This window comes from Fusarium sambucinum, chromosome III (assembly GCF_050947815.1).
Source record: "Fusarium sambucinum isolate potato_lamoka chromosome III, whole genome shotgun sequence".
NCBI lineage: Eukaryota > Fungi > Ascomycota > Sordariomycetes > Hypocreales > Nectriaceae > Fusarium > Fusarium sambucinum.
This window is the reverse complement of record NC_139292.1, coordinates 4,602,082-4,618,758: the sequence shown is the minus strand read 5'-3', so window position 1 is coordinate 4,618,758 and position 16,677 is coordinate 4,602,082. Positions and strand designations below refer to the sequence as shown.

The 16,677-nt window shown below is 48.9% G+C and overlaps 4 protein-coding genes across 4 annotated transcripts; 3 read left to right on the top strand and 1 right to left on the bottom strand.

Moving 5' to 3' along the window:
• Positions 1–677: 677 nt before the first annotated feature.
• On the top strand, positions 678–2,134 carry FSST1_011722 (uncharacterized protein; the record flags this gene model as incomplete). The annotated part of the gene is made up of 2 exons (XM_083234880.1): positions 678–1,701; positions 1,749–2,134. 2 exons carry the CDS (start codon positions 678–680, stop codon positions 2,132–2,134), a joined length of 1,410 nt encoding a protein of 469 aa, XP_083081418.1.
• A 2,179-nt stretch (positions 2,135–4,313) lies between these two features.
• Positions 4,314–5,260, top strand: FSST1_011721 (uncharacterized protein; the record flags this gene model as incomplete). Its single annotated transcript, XM_083234879.1, has 3 exons — positions 4,314–4,413; positions 4,468–4,527; positions 4,581–5,260. 3 exons carry the CDS (start codon positions 4,314–4,316, stop codon positions 5,258–5,260), a joined length of 840 nt encoding a protein of 279 aa, XP_083081417.1.
• Positions 5,261–5,648: 388 nt separating this feature from the next.
• FSST1_011720 (CLH domain-containing protein) lies at positions 5,649–9,871 on the bottom strand (the record flags this gene model as incomplete). Its single annotated transcript, XM_083234878.1, has 5 exons — positions 5,649–6,455; positions 6,507–8,250; positions 8,302–9,287; positions 9,337–9,363; positions 9,413–9,871. The coding sequence occupies 5 exons, from the start codon at positions 9,869–9,871 to the stop codon at positions 5,649–5,651; spliced, it is 4,023 nt and encodes a 1,340-aa protein (XP_083081416.1).
• Positions 9,872–10,379: 508 nt separating this feature from the next.
• Positions 10,380–16,314, top strand: FSST1_011719 (anaphase promoting complex subunit 1; the record flags this gene model as incomplete). Its single annotated transcript, XM_083234877.1, has 3 exons — positions 10,380–13,209; positions 13,259–13,719; positions 13,768–16,314. 3 exons carry the CDS (start codon positions 10,380–10,382, stop codon positions 16,312–16,314), a joined length of 5,838 nt encoding a protein of 1,945 aa, XP_083081415.1.
• Positions 16,315–16,677: the final 363 nt, after the last annotated feature.

Genomic DNA, 16,677 nt, shown 5'->3' with positions numbered 1-16,677 from the left:
TCTTCCCTCTCTACCCCAACGAGTTCAAGTGCTCAGGCGGGTTCTGCGGCTCAGCTGTTGGCGCTATTGTTTCTTGAAACAAGGCAATCATGCGGAGTATTTGATTATGAAAGATAAGTTATTTACATCGTCATCGTCTTCCTCTTGTTCTCCTTCAACAACACTATGCCTTTGTCATAAGAGTTTCAAAAAGCCTTGATCTCTACATAGTACATTTACGCTTCACCACCCCCGCAATCCTTCATAATTTATACCCAGTCAAAGTTATCGGGATATTTCTTTGTCTTACGTGGGCTTCCAAGTTGTCGCGTCAGATCTTACTCCTCCCTTAAGCTTGACATATTTGCGGTTGCTCACGGAATCCAACATCGGCTCCCGGTGTTACGGTACAGTCCAACACTCTATTCGGCATATCTTAGCCATTGTGAGCTTCCGTTGCGGCCGAGATGCTCAACATGCATCATTGTTGAGAAACTGGCGAACACCAAGCTTACACTCGGCAATGCATACTGAATCATACGGGTGTATAGTTGAACACGATCGTACAAGGCTTCATTGATAAACTCACTGCCGTCGTCAGTCGCTTGAGAATTGATAGTTTTGGATCAAAAACTATATATCCGCAAGAAGGACCCTGAAACTAAAAGAGCAATTCATTTCCTTTGCGCAAATTCAAAATGAACGATAGGGCGCAGGCTCGAAACAGGCCATCTTGGTCTTCAGCCGAGGGCGCGTCGATACAAAGGGCTTTATCCCACCAGTCCACTGTTGAAGACTGCGAAGAAAGTGCCAGCCAGTCACCGAGTGAGGGCGGAACTCAGCGTTTAACGCCGACCAGCTCGTCATCCAAGACGGATTACACCCCCTCCAACGTCCAACGCACCGTTACGCAGCTTACATCCAGTGATGATACGGCTACCTCCAAACCCACCGGCAACAGGAGCAAAAATATAAGAGAAACCAGAAATTCTAGAAGCAAAGGAGCACATCGACCTGCCAGCATGTCATTCTCCGGACCCGACCCGAACTCTGTGGCCCATGAAGCGTTCCAGCCTTCCCCAGAAGCAGGCTATTTCAAGAGTCCACTCAACGGTCGCCAGGTACCCGCGTCTGGATATGCACCTTCAGCTGTCGCCGTCGCAAATTATCCTCAGTCTCCTATCAGTCCTTTAGCTTATCCAGCTTGGGGGCCAGTGCATGCTCCCGCTGGTTATCCACCACCCCAAGAGCCCTTCACGCCGCAACAGCAGGGCGTGCCACACATAGATCATCATTATCCATCTAGACTTGCCTTCTCAAACCAGAGAACTTTAGCATTAGAGCCTGCCTACCACAACCAGAACCCCACATACGATACAGCATACTCCGAAACGCAAGAGGATATGGCTGCGCAGAACGAGAATCTACCAATTGAGGCTCTCGACGGATATGCGGAGATAGCAGCCATACTATCAGGCCAATGCGATCCACGACTGAGGCCACTGTATCGGAAATTTGACTGGCTCAACCACCGAGCCCTCCTATATTTACAGGACCAACTTGGAGCGTATGAAGAAGACCTTATACGGCTGGACTCCATCACTACACGGCATGGTGGACACATGGCTGTCTCCGGGCGAGAAGAGCGGGCTTCCAATCATGATATTCATCGAAGCAGACATCGACTAATGGATAAGATCGACAATATTCTTCGCCGATATAGTAAGTACTACTCAAGCCCAGCATACATGTTTATCTAATTGCCCTAGGACACTTGGTTGTCTCTCTTGAAGAAATGCAGAAGCTGCCAACACCGACAAACAACGATGTTCAAGCCTACAGAACGTATCTCGAGAGTCGGCAAGTCCTAGTCGAAGATGAAACTCGGTTCCTTCGGGCACCGGATCTTGTTGCCTTGTCACAAGGACCAAGAACGAATGCTCCCGGAGGTGATCAATCAGCGCCTGCTCCACTTGTGCCTCTACGGACGCTAATCAGCGCATTCTCCATGAGCGGGCTCTGCCTCGCAGTGCTTTTGATGGTCCTTCCTGATATCATCACTCGCCTAGTCATGGTGTTATGCTATCTCGTTCTTATAGCAACTGTGCTGTCTACCACCGGGCATTTGCGCCGGCTGAAACAACTATTCGAGTGATAAATGGTGAAGACTTATGATTTGATGGTATCTTGGGGGTTTTATATATCCTGCTTTTATATCGTTAGCGGCTCCATGGAAAAAAGTGTCGAGTTGAGTGCGTGGCATAGTGTTGGAGCATTGCAAGATGGCAGACATGACATCTAATACGGTCACTTTTTCTAACAACATCGGGCGAATGGTTTAGTGGTATAATACTCCCTTAGCATAATTCGACCGAATAATCTGGGAGTGGTCCAGGGTTCGATTCCCTGTTCGTCCATTATAGATGGTTAGAATCCATTAATTATCCATTTTTTTGCAACTTTGTCTTTCATCTTACTTACCCTGAAGCAAACCAACGTCAAGACCATCAACTATGAACGCTTATAATTTCAGCTGCTACCTTTACTTTATAGTCTATTACTCTTTCGCCTATAATATCTCTATTTTTTTTATTTTTTATCGACAAATATTGCATTCAAAGAATAAGTTAAAGTTAAAAAGTCTTTCCTTGAATACTAATTATCTATATTCCATAAGAGATTCAAGACAAAATAACATCAAGAGTATCTATTAGATGGCAGTCAACGTGTATTGCTATTGAAACATCAATCACTTTTCTTCTTAGGTTTTCTGTATACCTGAATATATCTTGAGGGAATGCAAAGGACCCTGAGATATACCGTTTTATTATGGAAATCAGCAGACTCGCTTAGACAATCCTCAAGTTCTGCCCCTTCATTAGTCCAGCCAGTTTGCCTGACTCTGCTCGGAGACGGTCTGTCCTTCATCGGGTATTCACTCTGAGGCACAGGCGAGTGACATGGCACAAATGCACTGCTCAAACACGTGTTATAAAGACAAGAGCACAGCGTATTCGACTGAGATTACTTTGAAATCTGGTGTACGCATCGTATTTATGCTGAGCGAGGAGACTTGCAGCGTTGCTCAACATAGATGTTGAGTCTGAAGAAGGGTGATAGGGCATGGGATACTGGCTGGGATGTGCAGATCAATCTATCTGTTACAGATATGGCTTATGTTGTGTAGTGTGCAGAAATGCGAGATGCCGCTGCGGTTGTAACGTGGTACAGGGCCCGCAGTATCGCACTTTTGAGAAGACAATTCAGTGGTGAGAGTAATTAGACATGGAGATGCAAGGATGCAGACTGAGGCGGAGGGTAGTCAAGATAATTGTTGAAGTTATTGAGAGTTGTATTGTTTCGGCTGCGTATAATTCAAGGAGAGCAACATATCTGTGTCTGTTATTGAGAGTGCCGGGGTTGGTTGTGACGATTAATACTTGTATTGAGGCTGCATCAAAACCACCATGCAGCAGCATTTAGAAAATAAAAGAATATCAGAGAAAGAAAGAAAGAAAGAAAGACAAAGAAAGAAATTAGAATTCTATTAAATATTACACTTGCAAATCTTTGTATTTTCTAGGTGTCTCTGTTGGATAGCTTGACTGTCCATCTCAGGGGCAAACACCAAAAATGGGATGCCTCAACACGACGTCTGGTGCAACGAGGATCAGTATCACCAACCAACGGCTGTTGCCAGGTTCTTTTCCCTTTCTCTCACTGAGTGAGTAAAATGTTTCCAATTCATCTCCATTGTTGTTGAACCGTTGCCCCTTGAAACCAAAAGTTCAATCAGTTTTTTACCAGTCACTGTCACTGACACTGCAAGACGGCTGTCAGGAACTGGCAAACCATTCACCAACTCTACGCTAGGTAGGTTATTGTTTACGTCTACCTGCCTTAGGTTGCCGGGAAGAAGTAGAAATAGAATCTTCCCGTCGTTTAATCTTTTTGCTATTTCTTTCTTTCTCTTCCTCACCCTTCTCTCTCACCTCTTCTTCCTCTCTACATCGATCGTGCATCTCTTCACAGTCTTACATTATCACTTGCATTCCACAAACACCTTCACCACATCATCTTCAGATAATACATCTGTGAGTATTTATTCACTCCTGCCTTTCCTTCTGCCTCTTTGCGAGAGCTTGTGATCAGTCGCCTGCGCTTCTGTTTCTTCACCTGCGCCCGCTTCACCACCACCACCACCATAACCACCCATCACTCGACACTCGAGCACATCTCCCTCTTCTTTTCCTCTGACACCACACTCCTACATCTACTACTGACACCAAGGGCTGCTCGCTAACCTCCCTCAAAACAGATCTTCCACCTTCGCGATGGCTGTCTACAAGCTCAAGGCTCTCGCCAGCATTCTGGCCCTGTGCGCTCCCCTCGTTGCCGCCACCGGCACCCAGGGAGAGAGTGCCCTGTGCATGTGTTAGTGGCTCATGATCGTCTTTAATTATCTTGCTGATACTAATATTTATTCAGCCGCTCACACCGAGACCGAGACTCCCTACACTCACGAGTATGGCGCTGCCATTTCTGACGGTATGCTTCTCCTTCATCTCTCATTCACGTTATTACGTATACTGAATGACTAGGCACTGTCATTCACTCCATGACCATCTGCTCTGTCGTCCACGAGACCAAGTGTACCGACACCACCTCTATTGGTGGTGAGTCCATGCAGCCTCCTCCTGCTGCCACCGATGTCCCCTCCGCTCCCGCTGGAGAGCAGCCCTCGGTTCCCGTTGGCGGCGAGCAGACCACCTACCACGATCAGGGTGTCTCTTCTGGCACTGAGGGTGTCCCCGTTCCCTCTGTCCCCATCGTTTCCACCACTGTTACCCCCATGGCTTCTAGCGCCTCTGAGTCCAACTACGCCCCTCCCGTTGGCGCTACCGATTCCGCTGCCTCTGGCGAGCAGGGCTCTGTCCCAGCTGCCAACCCGTCTGGTGCGGTTCCTTCTGAGGGTGGTGAGGTTGTCCCTCTGCCTTCTCTCATCAGCACCACCGATGTGTTTGGTAACCCAACCATCCTCACCACTCTCTACAGCGAGCCCTCTGCCGCTGTCAGTGGCACTGCCACTGCTACCGTCACTGAATCCGAGACTGACTACGATACGGCCGTCTCTGGAACTGCCACTGGCACTGACGCTGAGGAGACCGAGGATGTCACTCCTACTGGCACTCCCACCGTCACTGCCTCTGCAGCTGCCAAGCATCTCACTCCCGGCGCCATCCTCGGCTTCGTTGGCATCCTTTTCGTTGCCGCCTTCTAAACAGCCTCTAGATCATGATTTCCATGCATTCGTCACTGACTTATACTCGAACATTTCTTCCGCACTGGAGAGAAGGAAATAGTGTTGGATGCCTTGACATGGTATATCACTAAACGACCATTGGTTTGAGCTTGAGGAAGTAGTAGATTGATGGTACAGGACGGTGGTTTTGGCATTTCCGATCCGAGTGGAGGATCGTAATACGAGTTGTACTTAGGTGCTTTGAAAAGAATTCGCCTTTCACCCATGATATGTTTGTCTTTATTCATTCTCTCTACTGGATACCTATATGCGCCGTGAAACTTTCCAGACTAATGTGCTATGTATAAAATGACCGTCTCTTTATACGCCGTCAGTGCATGACGCCTCAACTAGAAATCTCATATCCTCATTCTTTAACATGGCACACAGGACAACCTCCTCTCATCTTGTCTTTCAACAAACGTGCTCTCATCACCTTCATATGCACAGAGTACCGACTTCCTTCTTCAGATCCATTGCCAAGATCAACATCCATCTTCTTGTTCCCGTGCAGCATCTCTAACAGATGGCTTACATGGAACACATGCCCACAGGCATATCCTACCAGCGTCTCCATCTCGTACTCGGTGAAAGGCTCGTGGCACCTTGCGCAATGTCCCGGTTTTGGCACCCGGTGGTCATGCTTTGTAGACGGGTGAGAAGCGTTCCGCTCAGGGGTTTCAGGATCCGTGGGGACATCCTTGACTTCAATGTCCACGTGTTCTTGATCCTGCATAACTACTTCAAACTTGATGCCTTTGCGTTGGCCAGCTCGGAGCTCGGTCTGGGCCGTGGCCACCTCGCTGCGAAGAACTCGTGCAACTCCCGAGCTAATGCTGTATTGAATCTCATGTTCCTTCATCATGTGTGTAAGTCCTTCCCGGAGACCCTCAATCTCGAGCCCTTCGGGAATTCGTTTCACCACAGTGATTGGGTTGATGGCCGTTCCGACTTGCTCGAGGAGACCTCGAATAAAGCTGGGCTTGTCCATGCTGTATTTGAGAAGATCTTCCCATAGGTCCGGATCGTCTTGTTCCTTGGCAAACTCGATGGCCTTGTGAACATTCTTCAGGCGATCAATGATGAGATAAAGAGCGCGCTTCATTTGACCGGTTTTGGAGTATAGAAACACAAGCTCATCGTAGTATGAGAAGTTCTCACATTCTTGAACAGCCTGGCCGGAGTTAGCACATAGATCAGAGTTTCGATTCCGCCCTCAACCTACCTTTTCAAACGTGTATGAGACTGAGGTTTTCAGGTACTGCATTAGCAGCGACCGATCAAAGGTCGCAAAGAGGTGGACCGCTAAATCCGCAAAGTTGTCCACCAACGATTGACTGTCCATAACAAGCCGGTCTACATTCTCTCCTCCATGCTCTTGAATACCTTCGCCTCGCCACAGGCCTCTGAAGTAGAAGTATATGTACAGATTGAGCTTCTGGGCGAGAAGTTGTTCCACAACAACGTCGGGACGTAGAAGACCATGCTGAGCTTCGTCAACGAGAAGAATGATGGCTTCAGATGTTGCTTGTTCGAGCTCCTCTGCTGTCATCTGGCCAGTTTTACCAGGTGGGACTCGAAGACCAATAAAGCTGGGAATATCGTCTTCAACAGCTTCAGCAAGATGGTTGTCCCTAATCAACCGAAAGGCCGAGTCTGCGTCATGAAGTTTGATATAACATTTGAGAGCCTCACGATATCGTCCACTCGCCTCATGCAACCTCGCCAAACTCTCCATCACAATTCTCCAGTCTCGCCCCTTTTCTCCATCGTCAACACTGTCTTCACGCACGTCCCGGTAGTTGAGCTGGTTCTCCAACGCCGTCGTGATAGTCTTGACGTCAAAAAGTTCAGGCGACCAACGATCCAAAAGTTCTCTGAATCTCGGTTTGTCGTTCTGAATGTAATGCCCTAGCACAACTTCGTATATAGTTGAAGGAAGTGGAGGGTGCATGGGCTTTGTGGGGATATAATTCGTGATTGCATCAAATTTCTTTGCGCCGGCAAACCTCCACACCCATTTCTCCCATCTGTCTGGTGTCTTGAGTACTTGTCCACAGACCTTGCCTGCAGACGTCCAGTCGTTCTCTTCGATGAGTTCTTGAACCCACAGCTCTCCGATGCGCCGCTTTTCCTTTTCGGCTGACGAATAGAAGTCTCTGAGCTGCGAATCGATGACAGACTCGTCATCGTTAAACTCATCACTAGCCTCTTGGTTTAGTGTTAGCGTGGGGGGAGTGTTGTCGTTGGTTCTCTCATTAGCTGGAGCCATGATCTCTGGGTGTTCGTCTAGCAATTCCCACGCACGCTGGTACTGTTGACGCTCCAGGAGCCATCCTAAATGATCACTCAAGTCCCGTCTGGTTGCAAGGATGCAGTCATACGGACTATGGATGAAGATCTTTACGCCAGGTTTGACGAGACCTGAATGGACAGTTGGTGAAAGGCCCCTGTTCGTCCCAGGTCGAATTGTTCCTGCTGTACTTCCTCTGATGCTGGAATCATCGCCGCTGCCACGGCTCCGGATACTTGCTCCAGAACTAAAGAGAGACCGAGGATTGATGGCGGCATTCCACATATCCGTGCCAATCCCAGCTATCGCCTCCAGAGCACCCCGAGAAGAAGCAATCGCGGATGCGGCGTTGCGTGCAGGCAACACTCCCAAGTGGTAGTCACCTGACGATAACCTCTCGTAACGACTGACGCTTAAACTGTCCTTGTCTGCTTCTGCTTGAGAGTTGAGATCAATAAGACGTAGTTCTGGCGGTTGGTTGTTTTGTCGACGGTGAACACCACCGGATGGTTGGCTTCCGGAAGAAGAGTTGGATTTGTGCTTTTTATCTGGTGATTTGGAAAAAGAAACAGCATCTTCGTCTTCATCGTCATCATCGGGTAGACAGTATGCGAGAACCAACAAGAGGTTTTGGGTATATAGTGAAATGCCAGAAATAATGCAATCCATGCGAAGTCTGATTCACGTTAGCTTTTGTTCAGTATAGCGAGATCAGACCAAAACTTACATCTTGACAATCTCAGCACGTCCAATAGTCTTCTCTCCTGCGTGCCGACCAACACCAACGCCTCCAGGATGGACGTGTATAATCCATATTGTACCGCCCCAACCTACGAGTAATCGCTCGATGCCCTTCTTGGTTACCAGAGCATGCCCTTTCAGCTTTTCTGTAGCTGGGGAACTGTTCTTATCGGTAGTGCTCTGATCGGATTCATCCACCTCGACAGCCTGTTCGTCAATCCATTCGACACGACCTTTCCATACACTGGCCATGGTTTCCCATTCGTCTGTCTGTGGTCGATCAATATGCCCAACTCGTTTCCATGCGTCTTCTGAATCCGCACTTTCGAGATGTAGCTTCGATCGCATGATTTTGATACCGTGCTCGTTTAACCAGACCACGTATTTTCCGGACAATGACCATTTGATGGTACTGATGGTTCCTTCTCCAGAGTGTAAGATAGTATCTTTGCCTGCACTGCCGCCAAGCCCCATGCTGCCGAGCCAGCCAGAAGCTGTGGCGGCTGCAGTTCCAGTCGTAGTTGAAGTACTACGACCTGGGCCACCTCCTGCGGTAAGAATAAGCTGACCAGCAAGACCTCCTGACAAATAGGTCCGGTCTGTTTTGAACTCAGGAGATAGAGCTACTGTTTGTACAGGACGAGCGAAGTTCCGTAATTGAACATCTTTCATGTCAATTAAGTTCTGAACACATACGTTGCCGTCTAACGAAGAAGTGGCAACATAAATGTCGTTTGATGGCGTTCGTGGGATTTGAGACGCTTCCCGAGGCCTTCTCGATGGCGCAGGGGATGAATCTGTTTGGCGACTAGACGATACGCTAGCATTACTGTGAGCTGCATGCTTCGGTGCCGTCTCTGGCGTGTCGGTTGGGAGAGGGGGCGGGTATGGCGATATTGATATAGATGTTACTGAAGCAGAGTGTGCGTGGTATACCCTCATGGATTGGAACATTGGGAGCTGGACGATGTGCTGGGCGAGAGTTAGTGGGAGGTAATTGATCGGTGTGCCCACTACTTACGATATTACCATTATGCGTTCCAACAATCTATTGTAGAGTCAGTACAGTGTTTGCTTCTAGTAGATGCCAGGCCTACCATCTTATCTCCAGCGACAAGGAACGCGCTAGTTGCGTCGCCGTTTCGATATACTCCATTAAGGTGTTGAGTTAGCCGAGCATACTTGAGTTTAGGTTCCTCGTCCTCGTCCTCGTCTTCATCCTCGTCGTCTTCTTCTTCATCATCTTCTTCTTCTTCTTCTTCTTCCTCGTCATCATCATCGTCGTCGTCGTCCTCCCCATCTTCTCCGCCTTTGTCCTGGTCTCCATCTTGGCTTGCTTTCTCGTCGTTGCTTCCCAGTGATGTTATATCTTTCGCACCAATATCCGGATCTTTTCCCAGCGACTCGGCTTCGGAGCTATGCGCGCCATCATCCGGAGCATCGTTGTTTGTTGGCGGAACCGGTTCGCTAGATGTAGGTGCTGCCTCATGCTCAGGTTGTTGGGTTTCGAGATCACGCGCCTGGTCGTGGCTTGGTTCCGGTGACTGGTCCGTCATTATACCGATGGCAATGGTATCATGCTGGGAAGTGAGAAGGTCCAGAAAGACAGCGAGGGTATAGGATGCGAAGTTGAGCTGTCGGGGTTCGGTAAGGTAGCAGAGCGCCCAAACCAGAGCTATGGCAGCTTCCACCGACACCTGGATGCAATAGTAGGTGAATGTACCTTGTACCTTGCAGCTACGTCACGAGGCAGCTCCAAATGAGCTTGGGTTCTAGACGCGCTAAAGCACCTATGGATTCAATTGAAGGTCGGTGTCAGCGCGCCTACCTAAATGTTTAGCCCCGCCACTAACAAAGTATTACAGTGTACCTTCGGGCACAGTGCACCTAGTGAATGTCTTAACACAAACAAATATCTTGTCGCGCAACAATCAATACCTTCACTTCAATTCGTCCACTGAGAAACCTAAATCACGAGTTTACCACTAAAGAAGCTCTTGATAGCCTCTTCGACCGATCGACCGAATCGAAAAAACAGAAGCTGCTTATGGCGGCTGCCAGAACATGGCGACGGTGAAGTCCCTGGGGTTGCATCAGCCCTCAGGGCTTCAACATGCCATCAATGAACAATTATTACCACCCAATCCGCCATCTCCGTCGTACACTTGGGACATTTCAACAGACGACCGATACGATGGAAACCTCGAGGATGAGTTACTCACTACCGAGCACTGTGTCATATGGTGTCGAGGTGGTATATTTCGCAAGACGTTTCGATTCGAACTTGAAAAAGAACCTGTTATACAGGCTCTGCTAGCATATTTCCCTGCTTCAAAGGACGACAGATCTACCCAAGATGACGATGCTCAATCAGACCAACGACCTACTTTATCAAAAGCTTTGGTTGTGTTTCTCAAGACGCAGGCGCACATATACTTTCTGTCTGGTACTAGCCATATCGTTCATATGCCCTTCGAGGTTGAATCCGCCTTTGCAGGCCCTGTTGGAGTTATAATTCAACGCAAGCAGAAGGCCGAAAGCGTTGCGCCTATATCTTTCAAGTTTCCTCGAGTCCCGCCCAATTCATTCGTCTCTTCGCAGTTGACGGCATTCAATAGTTCTCAGCAAACCACCTTCTCGGTAGAAGGCCTTGGAAACCCCAAAGCGCTCCCACTTCGTTCAACGCTGGAAAATTGTTGGGAGGCGCCGCTGGAGCAGCCCGAGTCTCGTTGGCCACGGCTTGTTTCATTAACGGACCCTTTACTTGAGCTTGGACTGGTTGTCACAAACCAAGAATCCCAAAATGCTAAAAGCCTAAGACAGACTGCAAAGAAAAAGCTGTCATTCCTTGATGCAGCAGAAGAAGTTGTACATGTGGAAGAGATCAAGATACCTGGTGCACTGACTCAAGATTTGAACCAACCCCTAATCATCGCGGTCACAATCAACCGTGAAACTAGTGAATACACTGTCTGGCGCCTTACCTACCTGCAACATGAAGACCCCTTTCTCAATCGGCAAAAGGATGCCAAGTCAAAGGCTGCCCGGCGTCGTAGCTCCATGCCATCTGCCTTTGCGAGTGCTCCTGGAACGCCTGTGCAGCCCAATCTCCGAGAGAGTTTTGGGGCCCCTCTACCAGGAAAGCGGCAGAGGAAGAGTGAGAGGCTCGAGAAGCCTATGATAGATCTCGTCTCGTCTTTGGAACAGCAAGACAAAGAAGGGACCGGTGCCGCACGTAGGAGCTCTCGCAGGGTCAGCTCCATGTTGGCGAGAGCCGACCTGTCTGCTTCTCATGACCGAGCCATAATGCCCGAACAACCATTGCACACTAGCCATGTTGGGGCCAGGAGACACGAATCCCAGGGAAGTCGTCTAAGCGCCAACTATGCCCATCAGATCCATCCTAGTTTGAGCAGTCTGCTAGCGGCACCATTTTACGAGGGCCTTGACGAAGGATTTCACAACATGGGATTGGATGACCACGAGTTTGATGGATTACAGCATGAAATATTGTTTGCCAAACTTCATAGCGTACCCATGAATAATTCCAACGTGCGGTATTCGCACCAGCCAGCCCGCACTCAGACCAAGGTTTTCATTCTAGTAGCACCGCCCTTTGCTATTGATGGCCATGACCAAAGTCAACTTTTGATTGGCATTCAGGACGCCACCGAGAGACGACTTCAGCTTCTTACTTTGGAGCTAGGTATTCAGCACGGAGGAAACAAAGGTGCTAAAAGTACTAAAGGCGGAAAGAAGAACACTCCTGAAGGTGCCACTGTGTTGGCAACTGTCATCGATCGTAGGCATGCGCAGAATGTCGTCGACTCTTGCAAGGTCGTGGATGGAGACCATTCTGCAATTCTGATTCTTTCTGAGTCGATGGATGGTCGGCACGAATTGAGCACCCAGGCACCCTGGAGTGTTCTCACAAAGATATCGCTTTCTATTCTCTTCGTTGACAATACTAGAAGCTTGCAGTATCGAGGCAGGGCCTTGGATCGCGACATCACACAGAGGAAGTCTGAGGTTATTGATTTCAGCAACGGGAGTATTGTTGGTGTACGCCATCCCCGACAAGGGGGTATTGTTGACGTTGTTGATGCGGAAGGTCGGCTTCATGAACTTCGAATACAACTTGAGCCGAGATCCCCTCATGTTCGCAAGATTCTCGATGTTTGTCGAAGCATATTGCCCCATGCTCTCGGCGAACAAATATATGCCGGATGGCTCCATTGTATGCAGTGGTTAGGAGGTTACGAAGAATCAACTACAGATATAGAATGGTCTGCTATGGCTGTTCTACTCCTATCTTTATTCCTGAGCCTCGGCCGCAAGGATTCAAAGCCATTTCCCAAGGCCCGTCTCCCCATTCGCAGGGGAAGGCCTGCTTCGGGCTCTTTTAGTTCCATAAAAGAGTCTGAAGACTGGAAGTCGTTGGAGGCCGGTGAAGCGTCCAACTCGTTGGGATGCCCAACATGGATGATGAATGGGGGCTGGGGATGGGTATTGGATGAAGATACGGATAATACAACATCTTCGGCGGGAGATGAGAACCCGCCCGTGACATTCATTTCCCGCCATGTCTCTTTAGCCAAAGAGTATATAGTCTCTGCACTTGGCGAAACAGCATTCGGACAGGCCGGGTACATGCCAACATCTCTAGCTAAAAGCATGGAAAGTCGGCGCAAGGTAGCCGTTGATGTGTTTATGGGCCTGCACTTGCTTCTTGAAGAAGAGAAGTTGGATATCATGACGCCAGAATTCAAATCACCGGGCCGTGCTGATCTCCGCGTTATCATGTGTCAGATCGCTCGTTGGTTTAAGTGGCATAACTTTACATCCATATACGAAGCGGGCATACAAGAAGACATCGATCACCGCCATGACTCTGGTAAGCGCAGAAGCTCTTGATTCAACGGTCAACACTAACCGTCCCATAGATCTTAATCTGAGGCCCGCGGTACCTCAGCCTCCTATACAGCCGGATGTCATCTCTTGGATCCAGGCAAGACTTACTGGAGACCGAAGGGTTTCTTACTTAACTCCAGCAGATATCTACTACGCTGGCTCGCAGTTATCCGAAACAGACAAATCGCAGGACCGACGATGGGAGCCTATACTCCCGAGGACGCTCATGTTCAAACAGTTTTTCAGACTTTTGAAGCCAACCACCAGTGCGATACAAATGGTGGAAGCCATGCGGGACACCAGGATCACAAATTCGGTGCTTGATAACCTTCCAGAAGCTGTTCTTGTACCTTTGAGGGATGCCATCTCATTGTGCCAACCACATCCACCAACCTCTTGGTCAAAGGACCTCCTCGAGCTGGTTGATCGTAGAGACATCAGTCTCATACTCACCCCTGGAAAGCGCCCCAAAACAAGCGCATCCAAGATTCTAGTAAGATTGGAACACCTTTTTCGTCGATGGTTTACTGACGAATTTCAGACGCCCACGCACAACGCAACCTGGGACTACAAGCTGCTTTGTCAAAGCGTTGATGAATCAAACAACGTTGGCTATGACGAAGGTGAAGGAACTGAACGTCAAGCTGTTATTCGCTCCTTGTTCAAAGAAGATCGTCGCCTAAACGAAGCTCAGGACTTACTTTCAACCAACAAAGCAAGACTAGTTCGACTGGATCCTCACCCAAGCTGGCCAGAGAGTGAATATCTTGAGAAGCAAAAGGAGCTGGTTACAAGAATCGCTACAGGCACCTTGGCCATCCCTGCTGGGCGAGGCCTGTTATATTACAGTCTGCGCTATCCGTTGATCACGCAGAAATTCCATATCGGCGGATTCAATCTCAACTGCATCGTGAAGCCGACAAACACCACGGTGGGCGTAGACAAATCGCAGTTCTCAGAAGAGAAGGTCTGTTGGGGCTTCTTCCATCAAGGCGTTGCAGCTGGACTCGCCATATCTCCTCAAGCACAAGGCATTGATACGTCTTGGATTCTCTACAACAAACCTGACCAGGACCTCAACAACCGCCATGCTGGCTTCTTGCTTGCTCTTGGTCTCAACGGCCATTTGAAGGATGTGGCCAAATGGGTAGCGTTCAAGTACCTAACGCCAAAACACACCATGACCTCCATCGGCCTTCTTCTGGGCCTGGCTGCATCCTACATGGGTACGATGGACTCGCTGATTACGCGTTTGCTTTCTGTCCACGCTACGAGGATGTTACCACGTGGTGCAGCGGAACTCAACCTATCACCTTTGACACAAACCTCGGGCATAATGGGTATCGGGCTTCTCTATGCCAACAGCCAACATCGGAGAATGAGTGAAATTATGCTCTCCGAGATTGAACACATTGATGAGGAGGATGAAGAAGAGCCCCTGAGAAGTGAATGTTACCGGCTGGCGGCTGGTTTCTCCCTTGGGTTCATCAACCTAGGTAAAGGCAATGATCTCAAAGGCTTGCACGATATGAAAGTAACAGAGAAACTTATTTCTCATGCTACTACTACCAAAAACATCGAGATAGTTCATGTCTTGGATCGCGCAGCAGCTGGGGCCGTCATGGCTTTGGCCCTTATTTACATGAAGTCAGAAGATCAGATCGTGGCGCGCAAGATTGATATACCGGACTCAGTCTTGCAGTTCGACTATATCCGACCTGACATTCTCCTTTTGAGAACGCTAACAAAGAACCTCATCATGTGGTCAAAGATTGAGCCAACCTTTGCTTGGATTCGCAAAAATTTGCCACGCCCTTACCGCCCACAGTTCAAGCTACAATCAACTACAAAGCTGCGGTCAACTGACATGGCATTTCACAGCATAGTTGCTGGCCTCTGTTTTTCTATCGCGCTTCGCTTCTCTGGAAGTGCTTCCCCCAAAGTCCGAGATCTTCTGCTTTACTATTTGGATCAGTTCATGCGAATCACACAGATACCATCTACGGCAAGCATGCATCCTAATGGTACACCACCCTACGATGAAGAACTAACTCGAACCAACGCGCGAATGTGTCAGGATGTTGTGGCTATATCAGCATCTATTGTCATGGCTGGAACAGGCGATATCCCCGTTCTTCGTCGCCTCCGCGCACTCCATGGTCGTGACGATCCAGAAACTCCTTATGGATCTCACCTTGCTGCACATCTTGCAATTGGAGCTTTATTCTTGGGATGTGGAACAGCAACATTTGGTACCAGTAACCTTGCCATTGCTTCTCTACTTGTATCGTTCTATCCTATCTTCCCTACAAATGTTATGGACAATCGCTCCCATCTACAGGCTCTTCGCCATTTTTGGGTCTTGGCTACAGAGCAACGATGTCTAGTTACCAAGGATGTTCTCACTGGCCAGCCGATTTCTGCACCTGTTCAAATCAAGATGCGCAAGAACACATCAACAGAACCCGTCTTAAATCGAACAGCGCCCTGCATTCTACCACCGGTTGATCAAATAGCCAGTCTCTCGACCGCTTGTGGGCCCGAGTTCTGGGACGTGGAGCTCGACTTCTCCAACCCAGAAGTTCGAGCTGCTTTCGAGGATACGCAGAGTCTTTATCTCCGTAGACGTCCACCACGCGAGGGGGCGTTCGCATCCACCCTTCGGGCACTAGGTAGCGATGAGAAGGGCACAGATCCCATGGAGTGGGTGTTTGGCCTCGACAGCCTTTGTGGCATTAGCTACGCAGAGAGAGCGGTGGTGCTTGAGCGAGCAGATGACACCCAGCATACGGGGAGTGCCGTCGATGCAAGATTGGAGATGGCAAAGGGTATCGTTGAGGGCACGGACAGAGAGCGGTTTGAAGGGGCGAAGTTACTGTTCGAATGGGCTTCTGTGCGTGGTCGATTACGCGAGTCCAATATGCTCGACAGTCAGGAAACCATCACAGAATCAAACGCACCTCTTGAGACTGAAGGACAGGACGAGCAGGAGACCACAGCGGAAGACGAGGGCGTTTGGTGGATGCGAGACAGTGTGGTTGAGAGCCTCAAGGGCATGGTATGGCTTGCTAGTCGGGAAGGTGAGTAGCAGTAGTTTTGACCCCTTTGAGTCAGGCAATCCATATGTTAGCTATTAGAAGAGTTTTTAGGTTTTTTTTACCACGGCCTGGCGTCATAGGGGCAGAGCATCAAATATGAGAGTAATGATGGACAAAATCTAGCTTATTGAAGAGCTTGCAGATATCCATAAAATTGGCATACTGTGACGGCTGCGCCACACAATCATCACAAAAGAACGCGTCTGAGCTGAGGCGAGTAGATGATTCATTTCAACAGTCAACGTAAATTCCATTATCCCCCTTTGCCTCTTCCCTTTTCCGAGAACGCCATGCAATGCAAACCGCATCACCGGGGATATACAGGGCCTCTAAAAACCACCGCTTCTTCCATT